The sequence below is a fragment of the Mya arenaria genome, chromosome 3 (genome assembly GCF_026914265.1).
Source record: "Mya arenaria isolate MELC-2E11 chromosome 3, ASM2691426v1".
NCBI classification, from domain to species: Eukaryota; Metazoa; Mollusca; class Bivalvia; order Myida; family Myidae; genus Mya; species Mya arenaria.
Window position 1 is genome coordinate 53873176 of NC_069124.1, and position 20271 is coordinate 53893446.

General features: G+C 33.7%; 1 protein-coding gene across 1 annotated transcript; it reads left to right on the plus strand.

The window, feature by feature from the left end:
• Positions 1 to 1492: 1492 nt before the first annotated feature.
• LOC128226124 (interaptin-like) lies at positions 1493 to 20271 on the plus strand. The gene is made up of 12 exons (XM_052936015.1): positions 1493 to 2088; positions 3433 to 6943; positions 7078 to 7276; positions 7620 to 7694; positions 7797 to 7886; positions 8212 to 8507; positions 13846 to 13849; positions 15404 to 17133; positions 17266 to 17464; positions 17860 to 17934; positions 18047 to 18136; positions 18470 to 20271. Exons 2-12 carry the CDS (start codon positions 3534 to 3536, stop codon positions 18764 to 18766), a joined length of 6465 nt encoding a protein of 2154 aa, XP_052791975.1. The 5' UTR covers positions 1493 to 2088; positions 3433 to 3533; the 3' UTR covers positions 18767 to 20271.

A 20271-nucleotide genomic window follows, 5' to 3' on the forward strand; every position in this document is an offset into this window, starting at 1 on the left:
GCCGAAATGTTCCGAGCGATTTAAAACTGTGCCCTGAAGCCTTGCAGGTGCCCTTCATGTATATATCGTTATGTTTTGACAGAATGAAATGAAGAAAAGCCGTCAAATTCATAATTATAAGTTGGATAAAAAAAAATTGTGTACGGAACTAATATAAAATAACATTATCTGGTAATATTTCTTGTTTTTATGATATTTTATAGACGCTATATGCTTTAACCCGGAATCCTGATCGGAACAACTACCCACTTTTGATACTAAACAATTTGTACGTGAAGGATTTGCCATATCAAAAATCTAAAAAAAATCCGTCAACGTACAATTATTTGGACTAGTCAATTACCAACCGGAAATTACGTTTTTATGCTGAAGGGAGATAACTCGGTTGTTATTATAACTCGTCGCTTTCGGTAACATCGTTGTCGGAGAATATGGATATTTTATAAATGCGATTTAAACATTTGTTTTACGTTAAATTTAATAAATCTAACAAAGAAATGCTGACTTATAACAATTAAAGTCAGTGAAATAAATTAACAAAACTTTAAACACGTTTTTCTCGAAATTGAAATTGCCGACTTTGTACCCCTTTCTACAGGCGTCGTCACATGACAACGTCCCGTGTCTCCTACGAAGATATAATCGCCTAAGGGCACTCTGCCATAACTGATATGCATCAGTTGTTGTGATAACAGAATAAGCCGACCCGCTGACCATTTTCCACACAATGGCAACTATTGTTTTGAACCCATTTAACAAGCCGACTGAGCTTAAAAACTCCCGTGCCGAGTTCTATCTCATGGGCATTGACCTTGCATTCAAGTTGTCCCCATCGTCTACAGAGTTTGTAGAATGTACATTTATTTTACGATGCCAACGGAAAATTCATCCATCTGCGACGGATTAGACTTGTAAGGTCGTCGGCTGTAGTGCACAGTAAGAGTGTAATCCTGGTTAAAGAAGCTTATCTGCTCCATTAACGTGCACCAATGTATAGTGCTTTCATTAGGGGAGATCGCCCCCCCCCCCCTCCCCCCATTAACGCCCCTGCTGGAAAACGTCTGTTTGTTAGTGTCGAGGCCTATGATCAATGGATTTACAAGTGTGTGTATATATATATATATAGTCAAAGTATATTCTATAAATCTCACCCTAAAACATTTCTCACAATGTCACAAATGCATTTATATGATTTCGCATTATGTGGATATAAGTAGATCCTAATTCCCATTTATATTATATTATGAAAGAGATAAACAACGATTTAGATGCCAGATGTATTACATCCAACATGTTTATGTGACTATACGAGTATTGCATTTATTACATCTTTAATAAGAGAATTTCGAATTTTCAGATTGATATAGTTACGAGGACAAGCCGAATATTCAAACCTTAATGACAATATGACTAAAGTCACGCAATAAAAGGATTGTGTGTGCAACGTAAACATTGAATTGATTGTAACTGGTTTATGAATGTAGAGCGAAGACAGAATTCACACGCTCAATGTGGAAGCTATTTCATATCAGTGTCATGCCTTTTTCGAGTGCCTCGGTTTGATCGAAATAAGAATGCATCCTATTTTAACTAGTACAGTCAGAGAAGTTTATACTATTTAATAAGATAAAAAAAACATTGATAAACAGGTTGTATATTTGATTTGGAATATCTTCGCAGTGCTATATCAGGTTTATAGGGTTAACAAAAGATGTCAGAAATCAATACATATCTTATTCACCGAGAAGATCAAGAGCAATTAATACAAATAAACATTAAAACAATACTTAATGGCAGTGGCGGATTTTTCAATACCAAACGTTTATCAGGTGTATAACTGACTATGATAAACGATACAACACTGAAATCGAACGAGGAAGTAAATTAAAACAAAACTCCCATTTAAATCTACGAAAGCATAGAGCGGCAAACGTGTGTTGGCTCGATTCAAACTTTAAACAAGGGAAGCGCAGTGTTATTTGGGGGAAATATGATTACCCTACAGCTTTGTTTTACAATGGATATTTTGGAATAAAGTTAACGATGGGATTTTTCGGGGAAGCAGGTTGTCGGTGGAGCTCGAAACAGGTATTTTTATTGTTTTTACGGGGAGTTTTGAGTTTATCTAAACTATTGTTTATGCAGAAATGATAATGGTTAAACGAAACGTATTGTGGTAAAAACAGAAGTAAAATTGTATCCATTTGCCTTACACTAATGCAATGATGACAACAAGTTCTTAATCTTTATTGAAACTTGCCGACTTTAGGATTCTTATGTACAAATACGTGAATTATGGATGCTTATTATCTTGATATCATTTCATATTCGTATATAGTTAAAATAAAACAAACAAAAAAACAATAATTAAACTGCAATCACTTTATCTTACTTATAATATACATATTATTAATCAGCGAGCAATACCCGTTCAATATTTATGATACTAATATTTTATTGCCTCACCAGGCATCAAGATTTAACGTAATTGCAAATGCAATGACATGTATATTTGCTTGTAGGCCAATATACCCCTTTCCTTTGATGGCACAGATCAATGAGCACGATTTGTTGATCAAGCAGTTTACGACTGAGCTGCAAGTTCCATACGTTGTGCATCTCGCTCATATTTCATAGAATACATGCGTGTATGTTCTTATTGCTCCTTCGAAACACGCTTTGTCTGAATAATAAACTCGTATTAGTGATTCTTAGCAGTGTGTGGCAGAACTATATTTATTGAGATTAATACATTTTGATGAAAAATATCATCTACTTATACTGTACGAAACCACAACGACGACGACGATTGTTATGATGAGTATTTAATAGAAGTGGTAGCGGTCATAACACTCTTAAGATCAAGTACAGATAATGTAATACGATGATGATCGATTAACATACTTAACTTGTTTGTGCTTGATCTTTGACTTAACATATGTATCCGACCGAGTTACGAAACAGACAACAAGAAATCTTTTCGATCAAAATCGTAATAAGACATTCATCTGATACTTTATTTGTTTGACAGACCATATGCCTCTGCAAATGGAATATATTTTAAACACATTTATATGAATTTTCTGTCAAAGAGTTGATGAACTAAGAAATATAATTATGTACATACAATTATCACTTTTTTTGTTCAATTGCAAAACCCACTGAACTTTTTACTCATTTCAATTTATGGTCATGCCTGAATGCTGATCTGTAGTACAAGCTATAACATACGGTTACTGTAAGAAATAATATGCTCTTAACAAATCATCAAAAGGTACAATTTGTGCTTTAAGATAAATATCAACACAACTTACATTGTTAAACAAACCATTTTCATCCATTAAAAGTCTCACTCAAAACGCTGTAGATATTGTTTGCTCTTCCGAAGTATTTTAAAACGAAATATATTATTTTTTGTTATATCCTTTCTAGGATTGCTTCTGCATATAAAGGTATACAAGATTAGCTCGTCAGATACTTTTGGAGAACGGTACAAATATGTATGCATGGTTTAAAGTTTAAACAGTGAAACCATGGACCGTTTTCTGGAAGAGTTGTATGACAAAAATGCACTTCGAAAAGAAAATTGTAGACTACAATTGGATAATGAAAACTTATTACATGAAAACGTTTATCTCAAAGAACGATTTAATCTTATGCAACATGAAAACAGTACATTAAGCAGTGATGACGACAGCTTTGAACAAGAATATGACGAAGACGGTTTATACGACCGAGATCACATGCTGTATGAAAACAAAGTACTTCGCAGTCAAATTGATGTCTTAAAACGGGTTTCAGCTAATAAGCGAGGCAACAGCGATTTGAAAAGTTTATTGGATGAAGAAAAAAAGAAGAACAAACTTCTTGAAAGAGAAAATTCAAAACTTACAAGAGTCCAACGACATGATACTTGCAAACGTCAAGCCAGCGTTAATAGTAAAAAAGCTTCCATTGCAAAAAGAAATATTCAAAGTGTACAAGAAGAGAACATCAATTTAAAGCAAAAATTAGCCGAAGTTCGCCGACATCTGATTGGTCAACAAGCAAAATGTGACCGACTGCATAAAAAGAAGACTTTTATCAAAAACGACAATGTAAAAAGTCCTGAGGAAGTCATCGACAATTCGTTACCAAAATTGAAAGGACGAAGCAGGTCCACTTGCTCTAAAAGATCGTTAACAACGACAATTGAAAACGATAGTGATTTGAAGGTTTGTTTTGATTATCGTCGACAAGAATGTGATGACTGTAAACACTTACAAACAAAAATTGAAGAATTAGAAAATGAAAATACGTCCCTACAGCAAGAGATGCACTCATTCCGTGCCGATTTTGAAACGAAAATACAAATACAACAAGATCAAATGCAAATTTACAAAGATTCCATTTCAAAACTTGAAAGACAAAACGAAGTTGTTCAATCCAAGTATGAGCGATACCTTAGTTCAACACAGCAGGAACTTAGCTCATTACGTAAAACAATTAGAAAACATGAAGAACATGTGAAATTGTTAGAAAATAAAAACGACAAACTGGAGCAAGACAGCAAAACCGATATATATGAATTGACGAAACGTTCCAAGAAGGAAGAAGAATATCATTATCTTGAAATTCAGAGGCATAAAAAGGCTTTGGAAAATGCTAAACAAGCACGGAATGATTCCCACCTAAATATAGAGAAACTAGAACTACGAATCAAGCAAACCGAAAGTGAACTTCAAAGGGCCAACGAAACAATCAAAAGCGAAAGATCTAGAAATGCAGCGCTGGCTAAAGAAAGAACGCAATACAACGAATCTTCTGAAAATCTTCGGATATTGACTAAAGAACTGGATAGCGAACGGTTAGCAAAATCATTATTATTAAAAGAAAGAAACCATGACAAAGGGCAAGTTGAACAGATGAAAGTATTGCAGTTAGATCTCGAACATTGCAGAGCTCTCCTCAAACAAGAACACAACAACTCGGAAGAATTACGAAATACAACTGAAAAAAGTCAGCAGTTGGAAGGACAACTTTCTGATCTCAAAACGTCTAGACAAGTTTTGGTTGTGAAAAATGATTATCTTAACAATGAAGTCAAACAGTTATCAAATGTTCTCGAAGGTAAAGATGGAGATATAAGTAAGCTAAAAATTGAACTTTTGGTGAAAGATCAAGAGATTGAAGAAAGAGTGAATGAAATTGTCGTGTTAAAAGAGAAGCATGTAGAGAATCAAGAACTGGTATCTGCTCTACAAACTGAAATCAACCAATACAAAAGTAACTTGAAAGCCATTAATAATTCAAACCTACAACGCGAACGGGAGAAATATCAACAGAAACTTATCAAGGCTAGTTCGGAATTAGAAAACGCGGCTGAAAACAAACTGGTGGAACGGATGTGTTCTGATCTTAAAACGTCTAAACAAGCGTTAAGCGAGACTGTCAATTCTCTTAACAAACAAATGAGAGAGTTAACAATGAGAAAGGATAGCGAAATAAACAACCTAAATTATGAATGTCAACGGAAAGGTGAAGAGATTGAAAATACAATGACTGAACTCTTTTTGATAAAAGAACAAAATAAAACAAATGAACAACTGGTCACTGATTTAGAAATTGAACTCGAGCAATATACAAGTAACTTAAAAGAAAAAGACTCTGACTCAGCAAAGATGTGTAACACTATTTTAAACCTAAAACGTGAAGTGGAGACATATAAGATCGAACTAAATCAGACACGGGACGAACTCAGACATGTGACTCAGAATATTTTTGAAAAGTGTGAACAAGCGTTTATTGATGAAAGAGATTCCTTAAACGATAAAGTCAGAGAATTAACAAATGAACTCAAAAGAAAAGACATCGATGTAGGCAAGATGGAAGCGAAAGTCACTGAGTTTTCCTCAACAGAAGAGAAAAATATTAAACTTGAACAACTGGTCACAGATTTACAAATTAAAGTTAACCAATATAAAAGTGCCTTGAACGACAAAAGTTCTGCCACCGCTAATTTGACTAAGACTATTTCAAACTTAAGGCGTGAAGCGGAAACGTACCAGAGCGTGCTCAATCAGGCACGGGATGAATTGAGAAATGCGAATGAGAAAACTCAAAAGATGGAACGACAGTTTTCCGATCTAAAAAAGAGTGATCAAGTGTTTATTGATGAAACAGGTGTTTTAAATGATAAAATCCAAGAGTTAACAAATCTTCTCAAAAGAAAAGACATCGATGTACGGAAAATGGAAACGAAAATGGCTGAATTGTCCTCAGTAGATGAGAAAAATATCAAGCTTGAACGACAAATCACAGATTTACAAATTGAAGTCAACCAATTTAAAAGTGACTTCAACGACAACAGTTCTGCCTCCGCTAAATTGACTAATACTATTTCAAGCTTAAGGCGTGAAGTGGAAACGTATCAGAGCGAACTTAGTCAGGCACGGGATGAACTGAGAAATGCGACAGAGAAAACTCAAAAGATGGAACGACAGATTTCCGATCTAAAAACGTCTGAACAAGCCTTAATTGATGAAAGAGGTTCTTTAAACGATAATGTCAGAGAGTTAACAAATATTCTCAAAGGAAAAGACAGTGATATACGGAAGATGAAAACAAAATTGGCTGAATTTTCCTTTGTAAAAGAGGAAAATGTTAAAGCTGAACTACAGATGACAGACTTGGAGAGATGTAAGAGTGAACTCAAAGAGGCCCATGAAAAAATAAGAAAGTTTGAGCTACTATTGAAAACTGTAAGTGACGAGCATGGAAATTGCAAACATCTCATTACTTCTCTACGTAAAGAGAATGAAAAGCTGTCTATGCCCAAAGTTGATCAGACAAGACGTTCAGAAGCAACGCTTAGTCAAAGAGAACACGAACTTAGCCTTGCTTTGGATAAATCACGGCGCGAGCTACGTGAAGTTCAGCATGAACTAGATGACACAAAAACAAGGTAAATTCCAAAATTGTATTGTATGTTTCATGATCCGTCTGATTTCGCTTTGTTCCCAATTTTTGCTATTTATTCAAAACTAAAAGGCATCGAACCAAACTTCATTTATTCTGATATGTGAGTATATATCTCAGGCTAAGTAAAGTTATGGGACAGAAACTGACTGACAATAATCCAAATATTGCCGACCTGAGCGATAAAAATCGACCAACAAAACTTGCTGAGCGTTACTCCGAATTGTATGACAACCAATGGACAGATGCATTTGAGGTCATTTGCAAGCAGTTACACGACGAGCAATCTACAATCAAATCACTCATGGAGATATTGATGGTATGATATCGTTTAATATTTTGTTTAGAAACGATGGCGTCAATAATTATTTATAATAAGTTTGGTATCTATCGACGAGTCTGCTATGCTCGAACTCTACAGAAGAAGAATGTAAATATGATGAAGTTATAAAACCTGCTCGCTAAAAACCAACATCAATTACATCAGTGGCGAATAATTTTTGCATTTTAATATGAATTAAAGGCGTAGGTATACGTTATTTTGAAATAATATGAACATTTCATGCACTGTATCAAATACGTTAAAAGAATTCAATATATGTATCATGTTAAATATCTTTGCATTTGCATTTGTTTGTATGTTTTGTACTATACATTTGAAGAATGCTGCTAAATATTGTCGCGAAGAAGCCATGACACAGTTGGAAGCAATACAAGGAATACTGCTACCCCGAAAGGTAGGAGTTATATTTTATCATTTACGATGATTGTGGTATCTAATATTTAAAGGACCATATACAGTGTAAATGTTAAGCATCTAATCATATATCTATATTCAGACTGGATCCACCTTTCCGTCACTTGTTCACAAGAATTTGAAGGATTGTCGAAAAGCACTGGGAGAACAAACAGGAGTCGCCATTTACAAGGTAGGAGTAAATCATTAAAACAAAATTTAATTTAAAGTTCACTAACCCCATGTGCTCTATCATACACATCGCTTAATTGTAAACAGCGTGAACATTACATGCTTAGCAATACATACTATATTTCTTAAAGTAGGACAGCGATAGACACACTGCATTATCCATACGTCGTAGTTAGTCTAATAAACTCTAATGTAAACTATATTGACAAGCCAGATGACACGCACTGGAAACACATGTGCGATCATTACAGCACCGGATATGTGTCATATATATGAACATTACATGAACAATAAATAACCATTATTAATATTTTTATTCATTTTAGAAATACTTACAAGACATTGCAAAACAGCGTCAGCAGTCTTTGCAACTAGACGTAAAACCATACGTCAAGGAGTGCGTTGAACTGTGTTGGCTAATGAGCATACAGGACCCACCCGTTGTCGTTGCCCCAGAGTTACAACACGGTGCAAATTTCGACACGGACTTCTACAAGGCGTATACCAAGAGTGGTCCTCTCGTTGACTACGTCGTCTGGCCCGCCCTTTGCCTCCACGAGAAAGGGCCTCTGCTTTGCAAAGGCATCGCACAGGGATATGGCGGGAAGAAAACAAAATACTAGTGATCTATGGGTGTGTTTCTTTGACATTAATAGTTACTACTTTAAATGTGCTAAATTTTGCATATTGATAAGATACAAGTGTCATAATAGAAGTCACACTTTATGTTTGAGTGACTTTACTTGTATAAAGAGCAAAGTCAATTGTGATATGTAAATAAGATATTCCGTCCTGTGATTTCCAATCCATTTTAAATGCAGCTACGTATTTACTTTTTACATATTATTTCTCATTTATTTGATACATTCATTCTTTAAAATGAGATTTATTTCCGAACATTTAAGATCAACCTTTTCCTATCGATCGAGTGGAAGCAATGTAAAATGTGTTATTTTAATAACAATTTCACATCATTGCTACATGCGCTGGAATGTAGATGTATTTTTGCGTACAACAGTTTTCATTTACTCAACATCTTTTTTGCCAAGAACACAATATAAATAAAAAATATACGTTCAGCTAAATATTTTGTGTAATATGTTATTTGTTGTTGTTGTGTTATTTTTTTTTCTTTAAACGCACTATAGTTACGTATATGAAGAAACACATGTAAATAGATGTTTTTGATTTTATTTCTGAGTTAACAATGTGAGCATAATTGATATTATTACTGTAACTATTAATAGTTATTATTGATGTTATATGAAAGCAGTGTACCAAACATAAGTATATAGTATCAGTACGTATTTCATACAAACATTCGTGCATCAAATAACCTATGCGAATTTCTCAATGGAATTAAGATCTTTAGCAACAGTTTTATAATTATATTGTAGTTATTAAGATTTGTTTACATAGATGGAAGGTTTGATAATGATTAATGACATGAAGTGCATTGATTTGCTACTCTTCCACAACCGGGTGCATATATAAACAATGTTTCAATTGTTTTTAACTCAATTTGTTTGGAAGACTGCAGACGTTTTATATTTAAATAAATTTTCTTTATAGCCTTTGTAGTATTTATCTTACTCAACGTTTAAGTGAAAAAGAAACGAACATAGTAATTATTGGAAAGATATTTCCACTTTAAGGGCGTTCGGACAAGCAAGATAAGACAACAATACGGCTAATTGTAGGGTCGGGAGGAAATCATAGGTTCGGAAAGAAACAGTTTTTATTTTACGCCTTCTGTATTTAAATGGCTACTATTGATAAATGGCTAAGAGACTGTGATGTATATAAATAAATACCTTGATATACAAAGGGTTGATTTATACCAGCCCAGCAGAACGGAGTGATTACATATTATGTGAAAACGTGTAAAATAATAAGGTAAAGCTAGAAAATTTAACGATGGCGCAATTTAAAAGATAATAGAATTAAATCAGATACCATTATGTTTGTATTCAAATAAATTTTAACCTTCGTACAGTCGCCGTCGATTCTAAGTAGGGTTTCAATCCTAAACTAAAACTCTGTGAATTTAATATGTCGCCTGCTGAGAAACTCATGTTTTATATCCCCCAAAGGATGTGAATACACTAATCGCAGTTTCCATTCATTCGACCGTCCGTCCGTTCGCTTGTTCGTTTGTCTCCGTTTCTGTCCGGTACAATAAACCTTATCTTAGCAAAATCTTGCTATCAATGATTGGATTTCATTTAAAAGTCACATAATTGAAGAGTACCGTGGGAAGCTGAGTTATGCAAAATATATTTTCTCAAAAATCAAGGTCACAGGTTGAGGTCAGTATTGAACTGTATTGATTTCTTTGCAAGAAAGTGTATCTTATAAATTTGTTTTTGGCTAAAAATGAGGATGTTGTCAATGGCCACACAGTGCAAGGGCTCTTTTTGAAGTTGTGTCGCGTTTAAAATATGTGTTATTATCTGAAATGTCAAGGTCACGGTTGGAGGTCAATGTTATACAATGTGCATATGCTATTCATAGTAATAATTCGTCCGTCATCTGTATTACCAACTTGAACGTCTCCATGAAGAGAGTTTCTTTGAAATTAGCAACAAGTTTAACTCTTTTATAGAAAAGATCGTTGGCTTGAGTGAAGATGCGAATGAAGCATATATAATCATTTACAAAGTGAAAGCCACAAAAATATACAAGGCATGGCAAGTATACAAGCCAAATACCAAAAGAAGATCACTTACCTGAAAGACGTCAACTCAAATCTTCGACGTGTCGCTTCCAAGGTTCCAATCGGCAAAGTGAATGTTGCTATCTGGCAAGCTATTAAATTTTGTCAATTTATAATGCCGATTATTTTTATAACGTTTGGTACAGATTTCATAAGAAATGATTGTGTAATGGTTATGGACATACTGAATATGGTCAGGTTCGGTTGCTCAATGGCCATTACTTGAGGTTTATTAGCACTAACAGGCTGGTTATTGAACTCGTCGTGACATGATGCTTTACAAACTTTGAACCAAATGTTGGTACAAACTGGATAACATAACATATGTTTAAGAAAGACAGCGGAAATAAAAGTATGAAGTCGTGGATGAGAACGACGACGCCGATAACGACGACGTCACAGGTACACAAGTAGTTGTAGTAGTAGAAGTAGTAGTAGTAGTAGTAGTAGTAGTAGTAGTAGTAGTAGTAGTAGTAGTAGTAGTAGTAGTAGTAGTAGTAGTAGTAGTAGGAGTAGTAGTAGTGTGTAATATGTGACGTTCAATCGTTTTACACACTAAATCAGAAACGTTAAACTCCAACGCTTTTAAAACAGCTTTTACTAAGATATTTAAATATTAGTCCTATTCTACTCTTGTTCGGGGACTGTCATTATTTTTATTTGTATTGAACTATTGTTTGCAAATGGATTAAGCATAATATTTAAGCGGTTGTAGGTCCGTCCCAATTATTAATAGATTGCAGAACGATTTAAGATTAATAAGTAAACTACACAAAATTTGAAGTGCAGAATTGCCTTTCAAACACAAAATTCTAATAAATGGGTGTGTAACAAATATCATTGACAGACCACAATAGGCTCAAACTCGAATGTCAAGCAGTGCGGTACCAACACGACTTATTACCTGTCTTAATGTTCTAGTGTTATGTTTTGGCATCACCATCGGTGCAATATTGCAATCTGAACGTCATTTATTTGACTAGTTTACAAACCTTTTACACAAAAATGCAAGCAGCAGACTTTATCATATCATATTACAGTTTCCAATACACATAGCTTTAAAAGGGTTGCCACTGTAGAAAGCCAGATCTTCCTTGAAATTTGGGGGTTGTCTTTCCTTGTAGCAAACTATTTTGGTATTTGAACAAGCAAAGTTTACATCTTAAGTAACTATTGTTTAAAAGGTATCATACGAATCGTCACTATCATAATGCGGTTTGTATGTTTTATCAAGGTTATCTAATCAGAAGTTCATTTAAAACAGTCAAACAAAGCTAAGATACGAAGATACCATAAACACATTATTCCGTATGCGAGTATGTATAAAGGCAAATACTAAATTATGTAAACATGCCTTTCGAGGCTTAAGGCATGTTCCTTAATGCTTACATATTCGGTTTTCATATTCGGTATATTTCGGAATTTATTGTATTCATTCATTTAAACCCCTTTACTTTTTCGTATGAAAACATATATGCATCGTGCTTATATTGGTCACATTACAGTCGGATCTCCTTAAATAGTTTAGATAGTTTTGACTTCTCTTAAATGTTAGCTGTTTTCATAGCAGTAACTATCGGGTGTGGTAATTATGAAGTGTTTACTGAAATATTTATAACATTTGCTTAAATTATTCAGATTACTTATACCATTTTTACATTTTGACTACTGTTAAAACATATTGGGGGGGGGGGGGGGGGGTATGCAAATTGTAAGCAATTGCTGTTGCTGTTTATGCCGTTGTTTCTTTCCCAATGGATGTTAGAAGTTTCCATCTAAAATAAAGTATTATTCGTTTGTTGTGTTGTGTTATACAAATGCTCAGTATGGTATTCGATATTACGTGTATACCTAATGTTTCAGTATCAATGTATCAATGTTCACTGATAAGTTGAGTCCTGATACTGAATTTTAACCTTTTTACTTAAAACATATGTGCATCTTTTACAATCGAGGCACTATGTACAACGTATCCGGTGATTATTGATCTTGTTTCCTATTCAGCATCGAGCGTATGTTTTAAATTATCAAGAAATATTGTTTCAAATGTCTAATTGTGCTGGGTCCCGAATCGCAATTATATTTATCTAATACAAGAAGTAATACTACTGAAATTGAAGTTTGTTCCATAATTAAAAACAAACATTTGAGCATATAGTACTATGTATAAATCTGATGAATTTACATGTTCTCTATCTTGCAGAATAATCAGGTATATAAAGCATAGCATGCGTGCAAATACTGTACTTTATATATACCCTAGTATACTGATTTACCTTAAGTTAGTAAAATTCAGTAGGCGATTCAAATATGTATGGTAGATAATGACACGCATAAAATTCTATAAATCAAAGCAAAATAAATACGGGTATATATCGATTCGTTGGCTGGGTGCCAGCTAGTATTTTCAATACCACGAAAACAATACATGTTTAATCACAAGGAAGCAAACTTAATGACATTCACTGAATAGATCAAGAATATTAATAATATAGTTGAACGGACTTAAACAATAGTTCATCATACTTCAACATAATTTGAAATATATAATTTTCAATTGAATTAATGTTATATTTTTTTTATAATTGACAAAACGTATCAAACATACATACTACAACACAAAATGTTATGTAGAACATCAAGATACATGAAGTTCTTGTACAATCTATATTTAGATATATCCCAGCTTTTGCATAACCCAATGACATAGAGCTAAATCATCCTACTGATTTTGAAAACAGTGACATTCAATTTAGACCTGAAGCTTTCAAAGACAATCCTAATGTGGGTGCATGTATGTCAAGGTGGAATGCAATAAAGCATGAGTGTGAAATCTTTCGTTTTGGTACACGGTATACTAAGGCGCAGTTTAACAATGATGAACCTTAGGATTCGTACCAACAAGTATTTATGTCTATAGAAAATAACTGAGTAAAGTATTGTCATAGAAATCAATTTGTCAACTACTACGGCCATAGTTAACTATATACTGGGAAACTTTCCATTCGTAATTATCCGAGAGCCATTTTACCTTGGACCATTAAACCTTAATGGCAGGTATTCCTTGACTAGCTGACGATCCCTATTGTTTATTAGTTTAGTAGGTGAAATGTCAATGTGACTTAAAGCAGACTTTGGAAAACTTTATTTTCAACATAATTTGAGAACAATGTGACGTAGGACAATAATACTTCAGTAGTAGATTAGATCCCCCTTTTACTAAAATGACCTATATTTGTGGCAGCTTTGTGAGTTGGTATTGCATATAGTATACCTACTTTTAATTGATAATGAAACGGTGTGTCAAGTAAGAAAGGGTGAGATATATTTGCTGGATATATAGTACCCCGAATGTATATGTATGTATCAGAATATTACATCTCGATTGATATACAAGGACAATTTAATCCAATAATTCAGCTGGCAATTCTATGTACATTTGATTCATAAATGACATCACGACCATTCGGCGGATTCGAAGCTTAATTTCAGCGTATTAAAAAGCCAAACACATAGTTTAACAATTTTCCTTAAAATGTGAACACATTTTCTTTCCCAGTCTGTGTCATACATGGAAGAAAAAGTGACAAAATATACTTCATTTTGACCAAAAAAAGTTTATAAACTCTGATAGGAAATGATTTTTAGGCCTGATTTTTAGGTCATATGAGTGTGCCTGATTCGCATTAGTTCAATTAAATAGATAAAATAACTTGAATACGACAGTTGAACAACTTGTTCATAATTTATGTAGGCAAATCCCTTAATTCGGTTTTTCCCAAATGTTTTGAATATATTTACATATATATGTGTGTGTGTGTGTGTGTGTGCGTGTGCGTGCGTGTGTGCGTTTGTGCGTGCGTGCTAGCGTGCGTGCGTGCGCGCGCGCGCGCGTGCGTGTGTGTCTGTGTGTGTTTATAATTTCTAAAAGCATAAGGAATAACGACAATTATAAACACTCTTAATCTTTAAGTCTCTTTTGTTTTTTGTTCTTTTTTATCGTACTTGCAAATATGGTAAAGATATATTTTAAAGTGTCTGCGCATTACAATTGGAAAAAGTGTTTTATAAACAGGTCGAAATTAGAATTAAACAAAAGCATGATCATATATCAATATATAATTTAAAATACTTCTATGAATACAAATAAACACTGAGCTCTACTTGAGATTTAACCCAAATTTGAAATTCAATAAGTTTATCAGATAAACAGCATACTAATTTTAACGCTGTTTAACCTGAATCCGAAAGAAGAAGTAAATTAAGACGGTTTTTCAAATACATATCTACGAAAACATAGAGCGGCAAACGTGTGTTAACTTGTTATAAAAATGATAAAACGGCAGCTTCGCACATTTAAAAACAATAAACATACACAGATAAAAATGATGTGAGGGTAAAGAACTGTTTGTTTTATAATGGATAATTGTGAAAAAGGGAAACAATGGCAGAAGGTTTTGGATTAAGTTTGGAAAAGGTACATTTTCATGTTTTTAGTTGCGATAAAAGTTATACTGAATTTTGAATAAAACGACTGCAAATATAATATTAGAAATTTAAATGTTAGGAGTATTGATTCATCTCTAAAGAATTGTCAACAAATTTGTAGAGTAAACTGACGCTTCTGCGATGTTCATATAATCATTATTTATAAGATATAACCGATTGTATCTATAAAAACTGAAATAAATTAAATATCGTTAACTTTTCGTACACGGAACAAAATTTTAAAAAAACAGTAACTAGCGTGCTCAAAGTCAAATAACATCGCTTATACGTTCATGTATTTGTTTTCATAAAAGGGCACTGAACGAACACACGTTCTAAAACAGACACCTATGGAACCCGTTGATAAGTCGAATAGATGGTTGAAATCAAATCATCTTAACAAAGACGAAATCATCAACCCTTTTCAGGATGAGGTGTATAAATTGTCACAAAATAATCATTCGATTCAAAAAAATAACGAGTATCTAGAAATACAACATGAACAAGATTTATGTCATGCTGAATCTTTGAAAAAACAACTTCATCAGCTGCAGTATGATTACATTCTTCTTTACGACGTGATCGAACGGCAGAAACGTGAATTATTGTCTGACAATGATAAACTGATTAAAGAAAATAAAACATTAATTGTCGAACGAGACAATCTCCGCAAGCAACGTGACGAATTAGCAAAGAAATTAAATGGTGAAGCTAACTATGCATACAAGTCAAAACCATTCCTGGGAGATGAACAAACGAAGAACAACTATTTAAAAACGAAAACAACATGTGTCGTTGGGCATACAAATTGTGAACGACGGGTCACATTTTATAAAAATAAAGCCACTATTGTTGATAAACAATGTCAATTTTTGGTAAATGAGAATAGTCAATTAAAGAATCAAACAGCCGAACTACGTAAAGAAAGAAATGTTATACAAACACGCTATGAGAAAAGGTTCAGTAGAGACGTGCCGCTCACATTTACTAACAGAGGTAAAAATGGCTCCACACACTCTCTTAAACTGACAGGTAAGGGAAGTCCACCCAAGCAAAGTGAAAAAACAACGACATCTGAAGATGATGATTCATCGATTGAGTATATCCAATTCCATCACAAAGAATGTGATAAATGGAAACTGAAGAATGAGCACTTGAATACAAGAATAGAGCAATTAGAAAATAAACTACTGACATACAATCACCAATTAAGTAGTTCTGAGAACGAAGTGCAAACACAGCGGGAACTGCATGCACTACGTGACACTATTGGAAAACAACAAAAACGTATCGAATTGTTAGGCGATGAAAAAGATAAACTGGAACAGGAAAGGAAAATGATTACGAGACATTCAATTGAGGAAAAAGAATGTCAGGAATTAGAAATGCAAAAACATAAAAAGACTTCGAAAACTGTTCATGAAGAACATTATGATTTTCAGCTGAAAATTAAAAAATTAGAACAGCGTATCGAACAGAGCGCAGATCAACTTCGTGTGGCCGAAGAACAACTTAACATCGAAAAATCAAGAAACATCAAATTGTTAAAGGAAAGGACTTCATACGAAAAGACAGTCGAGAAACTTCGTGTCATGACCGAAGCATACGAAAGCGAAAGATCTAGAAAACACATGTTATTTAATGAAAAAGCAAAATGCGAAAAAACAGTCGACACACTTCGAGAAGTAAACCAAGAACTCGAAAGCCGATTATCAATGTCGGTGAAAAAAGATAAATTTGAAGAAATAGTTGGAAAACTTCGTGTATTGAATGAAACACTGGAATACGAAATGTCACAAAACGACATGCTATCCAAGGAAAGAAACAAATACAAAGAACAGGTTGAACATATGGCAGATTACCATGCACTTCTTAGACAAGAAGATAAAAAAACAATGGCTGAAATTTCCTCAATAGAAGTTGATCAGGCAAGATGTTCAGAAGCAACGCTTAGTCAAAGGGAACACGAACTTAGTCTTGCTTTGGAAAAATCACGGCGCGAGCTCCGCGAAGTTCAGCATGAACTAGATGATACAAAAACAAGGTAAGTTCCACAGTTTTATTGTATATTTCATGATCATTTTGATTCAGGTTTGTTTCCACTTTTTTATGCTTGTTCACAAAAAACTAAAACGCATCGAATCAAACTATTCTGATATATAAGTACGTTATCCAGGCTGAGTAAGGTGATTGAACAGAAACGGACTGACAACAACCCAAATATCGCCGAACTAAGCGATATAAATCGACCAACAAAACTTGCTGAGCGTTACTCCGAATTGTATGACAACCAATGGACACTTGCATTTGAGGTTATTTGCAAGCAGTTACACGACGAACAATCTACAATCAAATCACTCATTGAGATATTGATGGTATGGTATCAATTAATATTCTGTTTAGAAGCGAACGCCTCTATTATTAGTAATAATCATGTTGGCATTTATAGACGACTCTGCCATGCTTGAAGTATAACAGTAACAGAATGTAAACAGCAGAATTTTATAACAGAAACTGTTGCGTGCTCGCTAATTTGGACCAACCTGAAGTTTAATCAATACAACACATCACAATATTAGTTAAATCAGTGGCGTATGCATTTTGCTTTTTAACATGGATTAAAGCGTACCTGTTACCTTGATTTGAGATAGAATGAACATCTCATAAACTGTAATCAAATATGTTAAAAGTATAAAAGTCATGTCTTATGTAAATTATATTTGCATTATGCATTTACAATTTGTTTGTATTTTGTACTATATATTTGAAGAATGTTGCCAAATATTGTCGCGAAGAAGCCATGACACAGTTGGAAGCAATACAAGGAATTTTGCTACCCCGGAAGGTAGGATTTATAATTTATATTTTATATCTTTTACGATGATTGTTGTATTTAACATTGAAAGCCCATATACAGTGTAAAGCGTTAGGGCAACTATTTACGAATCTATATTCAGACTGGATCCACTTTTCCGTCACTTGTTCATAAGAACTTAAATGATGTTCGAAAAGCACTGGGAGAACAAACAGGAGCCGCCATGTATGAGGTATGAGGAAATCATTAATATTAAGTTCACTTAAACCCAGATACCCTACCTATCACTCAAAAGGAAACAGCGTGAACATTACACTTTTAGGCAATACATACTATATTTATTAAAGTAGGACAGCGACTGACACACTTCATTATCCATACGTCGTAGTGACTCTAATAAACTCTGACTACAATTGAAACTACATGGACAAGCCAGATGAAACGCACTGGTAACACAAGTGCGATCATTAAAGCACCGAATATGTATCAATAAACATTATATGAACAATAAATAAACATTACATGGACAATGTATTACCTTTGTTAATATTCATATATATTTTAGAAATACATACAAGACATTGCTAAACAGCGTAAGCAGTCTTTGCAACTAGACGTCATACCATACGTCAAGGAGTGCGTTGAACTCTGTTGGCTAATGAGCATACAAGACCCACCCGTTGTAGTTGCCCCAGAGTTACAACACGGCGCAAATTTCGACACGGACTTTTACAAGGCGTACACCAAGAGTGGTCCTCTCGTTGACTACATCGTCTGGCCCGCCCTTTGCCTCCACAAGAAAGGTCCACTGCTTTGCAATGGCATCGCACAGGGATATGACGGGAAGAACACAAAGTACTAGTGATATATGGGTGTGTTTCTTTGACGTTAAAAGTTATTACTTTGTTTGGTATAGATTTGCTTATTTTTGCATAATAGTAAGATGCATGTGCAATAAAGAAGTCGCATTTTATTTTTGAGTGACTTTACTTGTATAAAGAGCAATGTCAGTTGTTATATGTAAATAAGATATTCCGTCCTGTTGCTTCCAATTTATTTTAAATGCAGCCACTATTTTTACCTTTTACATATTATTTCACATTTATCCAATTCATTCTTTAAAATGTGATTACTTTTCCGAACATTTAAGATCAACCGTTTTCTCGAAAAGTCAACAAGTAAAACAAGTGTGTTGATATTTGTTGATGAATCAGATTGAATGAAATAGTATTGATTCCTTTGCAAGACATAAGGAAGTTAAAATAGTGTCTTTAATGGTCAAAATATGTTATTATAATAACAACTCCACGTCAATGCTACATGCGCTTGAATTTAAATGTAGTTTTGCGTTCAACAGTTCTCATTTACTCAACATCTTTTTTTTTGCAAGAGCACAGTATAAATAGTATATATACGTTAAGCTAAATATCTTGTATAACAGGTTTTTGTTGTTGTGCTATTGGCTTTTTTTCTTGTTAACATTTACCTTTAGTCTACTCGTGTTTCTCCGTGTGTGTGTAATTTCTGACATAAAGAATCTTTCACACATAAACATTACTAAACTATTTTGTTTCGACTGATTCCCGTCCATGTTATTATATTCTATTTATGTAAGTGAACAATTCGAGTGTAATTGTTGTATTACGGTTATTATTTTTTAATTATTGATGTTATATATAATGTCAGTGTACCAAACATAAATACATGTTATAAATACGTATTTCATAAATAGACATGCGTAAACCAAAAAATCTTTTTGAGAACCTTGAATTTCAAATTGTGTTTTAAAGAAGTAAATGTCTGAAATGGAATTAAGATATTTAGCAAAATAGTTTTATAATTATAGTTATTCAGTAAATGACTATTTTGCACAGATGTATGCTTCATTGTAATCAGAAAGCATTATGATCAGTGGTGTTAAATGTATTGATTTGCTACTCTTCCACAAAGGTCTGAAATAGTGGAGACGTCTTTTAATAAACTTTCTTTATAACCTCTGTGGTATTTGTCCAACTCAACGTTAAATTGAAAAAGAAACGATAGTTATTTTTGGAAAGATATTTCCACATTAATGGCGTTCGGACAAGCAAGAGATCTTCAGCGGGATTATTCATATAGAAAGTATATTTTTACAGTTCAGATATACCTTTAACGTTTTTTTTTCATTATCCTACAAGTCATTTATTCTTTCTAAGGTCCGTACTGCCTTAAACTTGAGTAGTATATAAACATGACGAGAGTCATTTTTGGCAAAGGAATTTGGCCCTCTCTTTCTTTTAATATTTAAAATGAGACGAAATGGCCCTAAAATTTAACTTTCTTTTTTCATAGATTTTATCATGGATAAGCATGCCCTTATTAATTTGT

Bases quoted from the DNA above. Each gene is read 5' to 3' on its own strand.
- LOC128226124 (XM_052936015.1), top strand. From the start codon at position 3,534: ATGGACCGTTTTCTGGAAGAGTTGTATGACAAAAATGCACTTCGAAAA. The intron at 17,935-18,046 runs GTAGGATTTATA...ATCTATATTCAG, and splicing joins GAATTTTGCTACCCCGGAAG to ACTGGATCCACTTTTCCGTC. The intron at 18,137-18,469 runs GTATGAGGAAAT...TATATATTTTAG, and splicing joins CAGGAGCCGCCATGTATGAG to AAATACATACAAGACATTGC.